The 13,967-nt window shown below is 37.7% G+C and overlaps 1 protein-coding gene across 3 annotated transcripts in view; it reads left to right on the top strand.

Annotated features, from left to right (window-relative positions):
- The window catches only part of LOC109102824 (GTPase IMAP family member 8-like), a 55,407-nt gene that overhangs the window by 14,299 nt on the left and 27,141 nt on the right, over positions 1-13,967 (top strand). For 2 of the 3 annotated variants that reach the window (XM_042722404.1, XM_042722403.1), the window contains exons 2-3: positions 3,967-4,561; positions 8,071-9,366. In XM_042722404.1, the coding sequence (XP_042578338.1) occupies positions 3,988-4,561; positions 8,071-9,038 (1,542 nt within the window). In that variant the 5' untranslated portion in view covers positions 3,967-3,987 and the 3' untranslated portion in view covers positions 9,039-9,366. Of the gene's footprint in view, positions 1-3,966; positions 4,562-8,070; positions 9,367-10,921; positions 10,981-13,967 lie in introns of those variants that run through there. The other variant, XM_042722405.1, reaches the window with a different exon arrangement.

The following is a 13,967-nucleotide window of genomic DNA, read 5'->3' as shown; positions in this document are numbered from 1 at the left end:
AACCTTGTGTGTTTTGTCAGTATTAGCACAAAAGATAACTTAGTTCAATAATCAGGCGCTGTTTGACAGGCTTTAGCGTGTGCGCTTCGGGTGTATACGACGCTCAGAAAAAGCACTGGTCAACACTGGTCAAAACATTTAAAAGCACAAGCAGATAATGAGAGCGTAGCTCTAGCGCTGAGTTAACAGTGCTGTGAATGCATGTGGTGTTGTAGAGTATATGACGGAGGTGCCAGCACTACGGCTGATAGAATGTGTGCTGTAGCAACATACTACAATATTCCTTCAATCATCCACGATCAGAAATCATCATATCGCACACCCCTATCTGCAACTATACTTCTGATCAATGAACAGTCCTCTTCTGAGATCTCAACACATTCTCACAGGTTCTTATTGTTGGAGCAAAACCTTCCTGGAACTGAGCTGTAGTCACCTGTGAATGAGACCTAAACTGTTTTTGTTAGTGACAACATTCCATCATCTGACCATCATATGACCCACTCTCGTTCTTGGCGTCACCTGTGGAAAGTATTTGTGGGCTGAATTTCAGGGGGTTTTCATATTTTCATTATCACCAGGGCTTAAATCTTATTTTCTGTTTCATATAATTTGGATTTTTATTATATGATTAGCATTTTTAAATGTGAAAATTATTTTTTTACTTTCAACCAATCTACTTTCAACACAATTTCTTAGGCATCTGGAAAGCATTCAGCTCATTTTTGCTCAAGTTAATAGTTACAAACCAACATTTTATACTTTGGACAAGAATCAGCTTCATCTTGATGTACTGAAAATAAAATTAGATTAAGCTTGTTTGATCTGCTTTTCCATGCAATTACGCTGCGCAAGTGTGACATTGTTTTTTTTTTCTTCCTCCCACAACAACTATCCAAGTTCCCCCATGTTCATTATTTTAGTGGCCGTAATCGTCCATGTGGGCCCACATATTCAAACTTGGACATTATCAAAATTTAGATAACCGCTGTTTTGGCAACTTGTTGATTTGCCTTAGTGTCTCTTCAGAGACTATATTTTACTCCATTCACACACTGGCCATCATTCTCACACAGGCCATCATGTCCTTGCATACTGTTCCAGATGGGAAACAAGAAGTGTTCCACACAATTATTTTTGTTGTCATGAACAATATAACTGTTTTAGAATATTTGACCTAATCCTGGTGCAATTGAGACGGCCAGCTGTAATTTCTCAAATGCATTTTTTCATTTTGTGTCATTTTAATTGTCATTTTTTCTTGTTTTTACTCATGAGCTAAAGAAAATTGGAGATCTCATTCCCCCAGTGACGAACATTTCTGAATTAATTTTTGTTGGCTTTTTGGAATTATTCCTTCTCATTATCTGATTTAACTAAGCTATACAAAATTATCATTAAACAAGATGGAGTGACCAATTTTACTGTTTTATAGTTCTTATATTTTTCTTTAGACACTTGTCCATCATTTTTCTTTGCCACAGAATAATTTATTATTCCCCTAAATCATGCTTAGTGTTTCCCCTAAATCATGCTTTTGATGTAACCCTCACTATCCTAAATCCAGTCTTAGTTTCAAAATAATTTGTTAGTTAAGCACCCACTTCTATCAAAGAAGTTTCTATTTTTATTTTTTATTTATTTATTTTTATATACAGGTGCTGGTCATATAATTAGAATATCATCAAAAAGTTGATTTATTTCATTAATTTCATTCAAAAAGTGAAACTTTTATATTATATTCATTCATTACACACAGACTGATATATTTCAAATGTTTATTTCTTTTAATTTTTATGATTATGACTGACAACTAAGGAAAATCCCAAACTCAGTAACTCAGAAAATTAGAATATTACTTAAGACCAATACTAAGAAATGATTTTTAGAAATCTTGGCCAACTAAAGAGTATAAAAATGAAAAGTATGAGCATGTACAGCACTCAATACTTAGTTGGTGCTCCTTTTGCCTGAATTACTGCAGCAATGCGGCGTGGCATGGAGTCGATCAGTCTGTGGCACTGCTCAGGTGTTATGAGAGCCCAGGTTGCTCTGATAGTGGCCTTCAGCTCTTCTGCATTCTTGGGTCTGGCATATCGCATCTTCCTCTTCACAATACCCCCATAGATTTTCTATGGGGTTAAGGTCAGGCGAGTTTGCTGGCCAATTAAGAACAGGGATACCATGGTCCTTAAACCAGGTACTGGTAGTTTTGGCACTGTGTGCAGGTGCCAAGTCCTGTTGGAAAATGAAATCTGCATCTCCATAAAGTTGGTCAGCAGCAAGAAGCATGAAGTGCTCTAAAACTTCTTGGTATACGGCTGTGTTGACCTTGGACCTGAGAAAACACAGTGGACCAACACCAGCAGATGACATGGCACCCAAACCATCACTGACTGTGGAAACTTTACACTGGACCTCAAGCAACATGGATTGTGTGCCTCTCCTCTCTTCAACCAGACTCTGGGACCCTAATTTTTAAAGGAAATGCAAGATTTACTTTCATCAGAGCACATAACTTTGGACCACTCAGCAGCAGTCCAGTCCTTTTTGAAGCGAGACGCTTCTGAGGCTGTCTGTTGTTCAAGAGTGTCTTGACACAAGGAATGCGACAGCTGAAATACATGTCTTGCATACGTCTGTGCGTAGTGGTTCTTGAAGCACTGACTCCAGCTCCAGTGAATCTCCCCCACATTTTTGAATGGGTTTTGTTTCACAATCCTCTCCAGGGTGCGGTTATCCCTATTGCTTGTACACTTTTTTCTGTCACATCTTTTCCTTCCCTTCACCTCTCTATAGATGTGCTTGGACACAGAGCTCTGTGAACAGCCAGCCTCTTTTGCAATGACCTTTTGTGTCTTGTCCTCCTTGTGCAAGGTGTCAATGGTCGTCTTTTGGACAACTGTCAAGTGAGCAGTCTTCCCCATGATTGTGTAGCCTACAGAACTAGACTGAGAGACCATTTAAAGGCTTTGCAGGTGTTTTGAGTTAATCAACTGATAAGAGTGTGGCACCAGGTGTCTTCAATATCGAACCTTTTCACGATATTCTAATTTTCTGAGATACTGAATTTGGGATTTTCCTTAGTTGTCAGTTATAATCATCAAAATTAAAAGAAATAAACATTTGAAATATATCAGTCTGTGTGTAATGAATGAATATAATATACAAGTTTCACTGTTTGAATGGAATTAGTGAAATAAATCAACTTTTTGATGATATTCTAATTATATGACCAGCACCTGTAGATGGCTGGACTAGTAGCTACTGGAATAGCAGACAGAGAATGTTAGTTTAGCAGAGAATGCAAAGATCTGCTGTAAGACCAGTGAATAATCAAAATATATTAAGTTAATATAATTAACAAATTTGAAGCGTTCTCTAGAATGATCATTGGATATCTCACACATGCACACTTTACAAGGTCCCACAGCTGGATTGGAAGTTTGCAAGGTTTGTCATTCAAAGATTTGTTTAAGTGATGTAAATGGGTAATTGCTTAATGCTGACGGCAAATGTGAAAATATTATAATCTTTGCCTTTTATCGGCCAATATATCGGCTTTGGTGATATATCAGCTGACCACTAGAAGACCATTACCACAAAGACGTGCTGTTAACAGTTTGTCAGTCATTGACTGCGTTATTCCACCACATCCTGTAGAGAGTTTTATTTTTAAATCTCTGACTAATTAACTAATGCAGTTCTGGTCACCTAAGCCTCTTCTTGTCAGCTAATGGTTAGTCGACTGTTAGGGGGCATCCCTAAACCTTAGTTATGATTTACTGGACTGGCGGGAGCAGATGAATAACATTGTGGTCAGAATTTAGTCATATGAGATGTATTCTTGTCCAGAATATATTTTTTTCCTTATTCCACACTATAAATATTGACAGCCCATTAACAGGTAAGCAGTTAGATTCATCTACTGACTAACACAATTGTGTGTACATTTTTGTCTTGCAGCATGTTTTAGGCCACCTATCGATGATGGCAGGAAAGATCAGAGGTTTGAATGTGGTGTTACTGGGAAGATCAGGAATTGGGAAAAGTGCTTCAGGAAACACAATCCTGGGAAAAGAAGCTTTCAAATCAAAGAAAAGCTCTACTTCAGTCACACGAGACATAGCTGCGGAATCTGGGATGATCTGTGGACGATGGGTCACTGTCTTTGACACACCAGGATTGTTTAGCACAGAGCTGAGTGATCATGAGATTCAGAAGAAATTTCTAAAGACTTTTCAGCAATGTGAATCAGATTCCTGTGTGTTTCTGCTAGTTATCAAAGTTGACAGATTCACAGGAAAAGAGAGAGAAGCTGTGGAGAAGATTGAGAAGCTGCTGGGAGACGAGCGCCTGAAGAAAACTTGGATTCTCTTCACCAGAGGAGACAAACTGGAGGATGAAAACATGACTATAGAAGAATATATTAGTCAGTCTGAGCCACTGAAGAAAGTCGTTCAGAAATATGACAAGAGATACCATGTGTTCAACAACAAGACGAAACAACCTAGTGTGCAAGCTAGACTGCTACTTGAAAAATGTATCCAGAGCTTAAAAGGTCAGTGTTATTAAAATCAGATAGGGTACAACGAGGCTAAAGGTGCCTTTGACATTATTTTCCTCTAAACCACTAGGTGGCACAAAAACGTGGCGTAGCACTTTCCAAAACATTCTCTTTTCAAGATGCACGTTTATATTTGTCTGAACCTAGACGCAGTCGCGCACAGCAGCGCAAAGTTTATTCTGTTTTTTAAAATGTTGTAGATTTAAGTAGCAAATGAGAATCGCAAAAATTTGTTGACATGACATGGTTCGATTCAGATGGTAAATAACATATATTATGTTGGCTGTTCATATTATTATCATATTATCATATGATTAGCTGCTTCAGGTGTGTTTGATTGGGGTTGGAGCTGAAATCTGCATGACAGTAGCTCTCCAGGAGCAGGGTTGGAGACCCCTGTATTAGAGAAAAACATGATATATAATATAATTTGTTTTTACTACTGTAAACATATTCAGTTATTATTGGATCTCCTTCAATACTTTCAGAATCTTTACTTATTAAAACATTGTGTTTCTGTATTTTAAAGTATGTTTTATATTAACATATTTTAATGAAAGTATATATATTGAGCAAAAAAAAATTATATTTTTCTAAATAAGCAGAAAATAATACAAACTTTGCTAAAGTGGTTGTTTTGATCAAGTATTCACTTAGATATTATTTTTTTAAACCCATTATTTTAGCTGAAGTATTTGTATTAATACAGTGTGTGTGGTTAAAGGCCCCTCATGCCTCCTAATACATTTATAAGATTTTTAAACAAATGATTTATTTTCACACAAAATCTGTTGCTCCATTAATGTTCAATACAAACATATATCTTTTTTCTGCAATTATACATTTTAGATGCAGTGAATAGCAATTTTTTTTTTATGTTTTAAAACTTAAGGTTAGCCCCGTTGTACCCTATTAAAATGTTCCAGAGACTTTTTAGGTAAATAGTGGATTACATTCATTATTATCTGCATTTTTTCACTGAATGACTCTTGAGTTTCAGATATAGACCGCTACACAAGCAAACTTGCAGTTAAAGTTAAATTAAGTCAGTTGAACATCATGTGTTGGCATATTATTATTATTATTATTATTATTATTATTATTATTTAGTCATTTAGCAGACGTTTTTATCCAAAGGGACTTACAAATGAGGACAACAGAAGCAATCAATTGTAGTATTAAAATGACTAAAAACAGATCCAAAACTAAAAGCTAAAACTTTATAAGTACTACCTATAAACATTTTAAAAATAAAGAAATTAAATAAAAATGACAAATGCATACAACAAAATTTCAAAACTTAACATTTAAATGAAAAATTAAAAATAAAGCTAAAAACAATTCAAAATATTAAAGTACAAAAGGTATAAGTATAATGATGATTTTAACGACAAAAAAAAAAAAAACTACATGTACAACTACATACTTACATATAAACATGCACATTTATAAATTATATATATATATATATATATATATATAATTTCATTTCCATTTAGTTGGTTGAAGTATTAAAATAACTCAAATTAAATAAAACTAAAACTTAATAAAAGATCTATTCAGGCATAATTCAATAATAAACCCTCAACCCATCTCTTTTAGAGAACTACAGACCAGACTCCCTTCTTCCTTTCATTGCAAAAACACTTGAACAAGTTGTGTTCAACCAAGTCTCTACCTTTCTCACACAGAACAACCTCCTTGACAGCAACCAATCTGGCTTCAGAAGTGGACATTAAACTGAGACTGCCTTGCTCTCAGTTGTTGAAGCCCTAAGACTGGCAAGAGCAGAATCCAAATCTTCAATACTTATCTTGCTTGATCAATCTGCTGCTTTTGACACGGTTAATCACCAGATCCTCCTGTCAACCCTACTGACAAAGGGCATCTCAGGAACCGCACTCCAGTGGTTTGAGTCTTACCTCTCAGATAGGTCCTTCAAAGTATCTTGGAGAGGTGAGGTGTCCAAGTCGCAACATCTAACTACTGGTGTGCCTCAGGGCTCAGTTCTTGGACCACTTCTCTTCTCTGTCTACATGGCATCATTAGGTTCTGTCATTAAGAAACATGGCGTTTTATACCATTGCTATGCTGATGACACTCAACTCTACCTCTCATTCCATCCTGATGATCCGACGGTAGCTGCTCGCATCTCAGCTTGTCTAACAGACATTTCTTGCTGGATGAAGGACCATCACCTTCAACTCAACCTTGCTAAGACAGAACTGCTTGTGGTTCCAGCAAACCCATCGTTTCATCACAATTTCACCATCCAGTTAGGCAAATCAACCATAACTCCTTCAAAAACAGCCAGAAACCTTGGAGTTATGATTGATGATCAGCTGACTTTCTCAGACCACATTGCTAAAACTGTCCGTTCCTGCAGATTTGCTTTATTCCACATTAAGAAGATCAGGCCCTTTCTTTCAGAACATGCTGCACAACTCCTTGTTCAAGCTCTTGTTCTGTCCAGGCTGGACTATTGCAACGCTCTCTTGGCAGGTCTTCCAGCCAGTTCTATCAAACCTTTACAATTAATCCAGAGCGCGGCAGCAAGATTAATTTTTAATGAGCCGAAAAGAATGAACGTCACACCTCTGTTTATCAATTCACACTGGCTACCAATAGCTGCTCGCATAAAAAATTCAAGGCATTGATGTTTGCATACAAAACCACCACTGGCTCTGGCACCCCTTTACCTAAATTCATTACTTCAGACTTATGTGCCCTCTATAAGCTTGCATTCTGCAAGTGAACATCGCTTGATTGTTCTTCCCAAAGAAGCACAAAGTCACTTTTACGGACTTTTAAATTAAATGTTCCCTTCTGGTGGAATGACCTGCCCAACTCAATCCGAGCAGCGAGTCCTTAGCCATCTTCAAGAATCGACTAAAACACATCTCTTCCATCTTTATTTGACCCTCTAACTTTAGCACTCACTATTCTAATTCTATTCTTAAAAAATTTTTTAACTACCTTTCTAATCTTTTTGTATTCTATCTATTTTCTTTTCATTTATTATAAAATTATATAAAAAAAGACCTCTAACACTAGCTTGCTCTATTCTTTTTCTATTCTATGTTTTCTTTTTATTTATTATATTATTTAAAAGCCCTTGCTACGTGTACTGCATTTAAGCTAACAGACTTGTTAAAGCACTTATAAATCATTGCTCTTTTGTTTTTTTTTGATTGCTTCTATTGTCATCATTTGTAAGTCGCTTTGGATAAAAGCGTCTGCTAAATGACTAAATGTAAATGTAAATAATTCAACAAAAAATCAAATAACTAATACAAAGCAAACTACATAATCCTAAAAAAATAACACTGCCAAACATGCTAAAAAACATCAACTTACTTACACATAGTATGGAATGGTTTTGTTATATGAAATGAAACAGATGCTAAAAGTGTGTGTTAGAGTAGAGTTAGTGAATTATTGATCTTTAGACTCATCAAGTTTATTCACATGTTTTTTCTTTTCCTGGTTTTGTCCTGAACCAGACGCTCCTGTTGACCGTCTCTCATCCCGACGGATTGTTCTTCTGGGTAAAACTGGAGTTGGGAAGAGTGCAGCTGGAAACACAATCCTGGGATGGAGAGAGTTCATATCTGTACAGAGTATGAGTTCAGTTATCCGTGTATGTTCAGAAGTACACGCCACTGTTTCAGGCAGATCTGTGTCTGTAGTAGATACTCCTCCATTCTTTGACACACAGATGAGACCTGAAGAGTTAGTCACAGAGATAGCCAGAAGTGTGTATTTATCCAGTCCTGGACCACACGCTTTTCTCATTGTGTTAAGAGTAATAGACAGATTCACTGAACAGGAGCAGAAGATTCCTCAGATGATTGAGATGATGTTGGGTCAGGAGGTGTTTAAATACTCCATCATTCTCTTCACTCATGGAGATCTGCTGGAAGATGAGCCCATAGAGGACCTCATTGTGGAGAACAGGAGATTAAGACATCTAGTTCAGCAGTGTGGAGGCAGATATCACATCTTCAACAACAGAGATCTGAATAACAGAGAGCAGGTGAATGATCTCCTGCAGAAGATTGACTCAATGATAGCACAGAATGGAGGAGGACACTACAGTAACCAGATGTACGAAGATGCTCAGAACTTCAGACGAGAAGAAGAAAAGCAGAGACTGAGACATGAAGAGAATAGAAGAAGAGAGGAGAAACAAAGACATGAGATGGAGAAAGTCAGAGCAGAGTTTGAAGCTAATAGATCTGAACAAGAAAGACTTAGAGCAGAGAGACAGAGAGATGAGGAAAAGAGAAGAAGAGAAGAGAAACAAATACAAGAGGAGATGGAGAGAGTGAGAAAAGAGATGGAGGAGAGATTCAGAGCAGAGTATGAAGCTGAGAGATCTGAACGAGAAAGACTTCGAGCAGAGAGACAGAGAGATGAAGAGAAGAGAAGAAGAGGGGAGAAACAAAAAGAGGCCTGTGTCTGTAGTTGATACTCCTGGGTTGTTCAGCACTTCAATTAAAAAGCTGATAAATGAATGACAGAGTTCTACACTTTTGTCGTGAAAGAAGAGACAGAAGAGACACACATATAGCAGAGGCAGACAGGAGCAGAGCTCTGAGATGAAGAGGCAGAGAGATGAAGAATAAAGACCAGGAGAGAGAGAGAGAGAGAGAGAGAGAGAGACGAACGGAGGAGCAGTAAGAGAGCTGCTGAAGAACTGCAGAGCAATGCAGAATAAAAGCGTGTCATGCAGCAGAACAGCTGGAAATGAACAGCTTCCTCCAGGGGATGAGACACAAGAGATCTGAGGCAGTCCGGTAAGAACATGCAGACTCAATGTATTAAACCAGGGTTCATACAAGGAAGTGCTTGAAGTACTTGAATTTGACTTTTTGAAATTTAAGTCCTGGAAAACCCTTGAAAATGGCCATATTTTTGAAAAGGTACTTGAAAAGTACTTGAATGTTTAAAAAGGCAGTATATATAAAATAAGTGTTTGGGTTGCTTAACATTCATAAACACTTTGTATTATTTAATGTAAATCATTTATAAAACTATGCAAATACAGGAGAATACATTAATATATTTCTGTTAAGCCTGTGTGATTTGTTGTACATCGCAATTCCAAAATAAAAGTTCAAACCCTCGCTCTGAGTTTGCAGGTAGCCAAATATTAAAATTACATGGATTTAAACGTCCTTGAATCAAGCTGTAAAGTGTAACTTCGCCAGGTGCCCTCTGCAGGTGTTTGTTATAATACATAATGTACTTAAGTAGGTTATGTTCATATTATTTATAGGCATATTACATATTATAACAGTGATTTTCAATAAATCCATGTCATGACTGGTTCAAATAAAGTATCAAAATCAAGTAATTATTGTCTAATAGGTAAATAGATATAAATGTAGTATATAAAGCCTGTATTTCACTTAGGTCTATTTTATTACTGAAAATATCAGATTACTCAGTTGTCAAAAATAATCAGTAGTTTTAGATTACTTGATTACCAAGATAATCATTAATTGCGGCTCTAGATTATTTAAATGCTTCAAAATACAACTACGTTGTTTTGCTTTTTGTGATTTAAAAGACAGTATTAAAATATTGTCTCATTCTAGTAAACCAAGTATCTGTATTTTGTCTCCGCTTGTGAGCTAAATGTATTGTCACACCCCTAGTGTCTATGAGCATGATATAGCTCTAAATTTTTCAAGTGTATGATGCCATCTAAGCTCCTAAAAGAGGTGCTTCCAGAAGTCATAGATTCTCTTCTGACTATTATTAATGTCCCCAAAACCTTCAAACTGGCTTTTAAGTCTCTCATCAAAAAAACACAACTTTACCCCAAAGAACTAGTTAATTATAGTCAAGTCAAGTCATCTTTATTTATATAGCGCTTTAAACAAAAAAGATTGCGTCAAAGCAACTGAACAACATTAATTAGGAAAACAGTGTGTCAGTAATGCAAAATGACAGTTAAAGGCAGTTCATCATTGAATTCAGTGATGTCATCATGCAGCTCAGTTCAGTTTAAATAGTATCTGTGCAATCATTTGCAATCAAGTCAACGATATCGCTGTAAATGAAGTGTCCCCAACTAAGCAAGCCAGAGGCGACAGCGGCAAGGAACCAAAACTCCATTGGTGACAGAATGGTGGAGAAAAACCTTGGGAGAAACCAGGCTCAGTCGGGGGCCAGTTCTCCTCTGTGAAGAGGAGAAAAGAGGTTTTATTTTAGGGTGTGGGGGAATATGATTGTGCAGAAGAATCATCTGTTTCCTGTGGTCTTGTCCCGGTGGTAGTCTGAGACAAGGTCTTTACAGGGGATCTGTCTCTGGGGCTCTAGTCCTGGTCTCGTGCTGTCTTTCAGGGCTGTAGAGGTCCTTTCTAGGTGCTGATCCACCATCTGGGCTGGATACATACTGGATCCGGGTGACTGCAGTGACCCTCTGACTTGGATACAGACTGGGATCTGGTGGCTACGGTGACCTCAGAATAAGAGAGAAACAGACTAATATGAGCGTAGATGCCATTCTTCTAACGATGTAGCAAGTACATTGGGTGTTATGGGAAGTGGTTCCGGTTTACCTAATTAATGCAGCCTAAAAATCCTTTAACGGATTTGGATATTAGAAGTGTATTAGTTATGTGTAAGCCAGGTTAAAGAGATGGGTCTTTAATCTAGATTTAAACTGCAAGAGTGTGTCTGCCTCCCGAACAATGTTAGGTAGGTTATTCCAGAGTTTGGGCGCTAAATAGAAGGATCTGCCACCCGCAGTTGACTTTGATATTCTAGGTATTATCAAATTGCCAGAGTTTTGAGAACGGAGCGGACGTGGAGGACTATAATGTAACAAGAGCTCATTCAAATACTGAGGTGCTAAACCATTCAGGGCTTTATAAGTAATAAGCAAGATTTTAAAATCTATACGATGTTTGATAGGGAGCCAGTGCAGTGCTGACAGAACCGGGCTAATATGATCATACTTCCTGGCTCTAGTAAGAACTCTAACTGCTGCATTTTGGACTAACTGGAGTTTGTTTACTAAGCGTGCAGAACAACCACCCAATAGAGCATTACTATAGTCTAACCTTGAGGTCATAAACGCATGGATTAACATTTCTGCATTTGACATTTGAGAGCATAGGCCGTAATCTAGATATATTTTTGAGATGGAAAAATGCAGTTTTACAAATGCTAGAAACGTGGCTTTCTAAGGAAAGGTTGCTATCAAATAGCACACCTAGGTTTCTATCTGATCACGAAGAATTGACAGAGCAGCCATCAAATCTTAGACAGCGTTCTAGGTCATTACATGCAGAGCTTTTAGGCCCCTATAATTAACACCTCTGTTTTTTCAGAATTTAGCAGTAAGAAATTACTCGTCATCCAGTTTTTTATATCGACTATGCATTCTGTTAGTTTTTCAAATTGGTATGTTTCGCCAGGCCGCGATGAAATATAGAGCTGAGTATCATCAGCATAACAGTGAAAGCTAACACTGTGTTTATAGACCGATCTTGAATCTCCCTTTTCTGTCCAAGACACTAGAAAATGTAGTATCCTCACAATTATATCCCTTCTTAGAGAAAAATGGTATCTGTGAGGATTTCCAGTCAAGTCAAGTCACCTTTATTTATATAGCAATTTAAACAAAAAAGATTGTGTCAAAGCAACTCAACAACATTAATTAGGAAAACAGTGTGTCAATAATGCAAAATGACAGTTTAAGGCAGTTCATCATTGAATTCAGTGATGTCATCATCTCAGTTCAGTTTAAATAGTATCTGTGCAATAATTTGCAATCAAGTCAACGATATCGCTGTAAATGAAGTGTTCCCAACTAAGCAAGCCAGAGGCAGCAGCGGCAAGGAACCAAAACTCCATCGGTGACAGAATGGAGAAAAAACCGAGAAACCAGGCTCAGTCGGGGGGCCAGATCTCCTCTGACCAGACGAAACCAGCAGTTCAATTCCAGGCTGCAGCAAGGTCAGATTGTGCAGAAGAATCATCAGTTTCCTGTGGTCTTGTCCTGGTGGTCGTCTGAGACAAGGTCTTTACAGGGGATCTGTCTCTGGGGCTCTAGTTGTCCTGGTCTCCGCTGTCTTTCAGGGCTGTAGAGGTCCTTTCTAGGTGCTGATCCACCATCTAGACTGGATACGTACTGCATCCGGGTTACTGCACCCTCTACAGATACAGACTGGATCTGATGGCTACGGTGACCTCGGAATAAGAGAGAAACAGACTAATATTAGCGTAGATGCCATTCTTCTAATGATGTAGCAAGTACATTGGGTGTTATGGGAAGTGTTTACGATTTACCTAATTAATGCAGCCTAAAAATCCTTTAACGGATTAACCAGTCAGGATTTAGATCGTTTCATAGTGCTGAGACTGCTCTCCTTAGAGTTACAAATGACCTGCTCTTATCATCTGATCGTGGTCGTATCTCTCTATTAGTGCTACTGGATCTTAGTACTGCATTCGACACTATTGACCACAAAATTCTTTTGCATAGACTAGAAAACTTTGTTGGCATTAATGAAAGTGCATTAGCATGGTTTAAATCATACTTATATGACCGCCATCAGTTCTTAGCAGTGAATGAAGAGGTATCATATCGATCACAAGTGCAGTATGGAGTACCTCAAGGCTCAGTACTAGGGCCGTTACTCTTCACACTTTTTCATGTTACCCTTGGTAGATATCATCAGGGAACACGGTGTTAGCTTTCACTGTTATGCTGATGATACTCAGCCCTATATTTCTTCGCAGCCTGGCAAAACATACCCATTTGAAAAACTAGCGGAATGCATAGTCGATATAAAACTTGGATGACGAGTTATTTCTTACTTAAGACTTGATGGCTGCTCTGTCAATTCTTCATCATCAGTTAGGAACCTAGGTGTGTTATTTGATAGCAATCTTCCATTAGAAAGCCACGTTTCTAACATTTGTAAAACTGCATTTTTCCATCTCAAAAATATATCTAAATTACGGCCTACGCTCTCAATGTCAAATGCAGAAATGTTAATCCATGCGTTTATGACCTCAAGGTTAGACTATTGTAATGCTCTATCGGGTGGTTGTTCTGCACGCTTAGTAAAACAAACTCCAGTTAGTCCAAAATGCAGCAGCTAGAGTTCTTACTAGAACCAGGAAGTATGATCATATTAGCCCGGTCCGTGTCAACACTGCACTGGCTCCCTATCAAACATCGTATAGATTTTAAAATCTTGCTTATTACTTATAAAGCCCTGAATGGTTTAGCACCTCAGTATTTGAACGAGCTCTTGTTACATTATAGTCCTCCACGTCCGCTCCATTCTCAAAACTCTGGCAATTTGATAATACCTAGAATATCAAAGTCAACTGCGGGTGGCAGATCCTTCTCCTATTTAGCGCCCAAAACTCT

The sequence above is a fragment of the Cyprinus carpio genome, chromosome B4, assembly GCF_018340385.1.
Source record: "Cyprinus carpio isolate SPL01 chromosome B4, ASM1834038v1, whole genome shotgun sequence".
Taxonomy (NCBI): Eukaryota; Metazoa; Chordata; class Actinopteri; order Cypriniformes; family Cyprinidae; genus Cyprinus; species Cyprinus carpio.
This window is presented reverse-complemented; position numbering and strand designations above follow the sequence as displayed.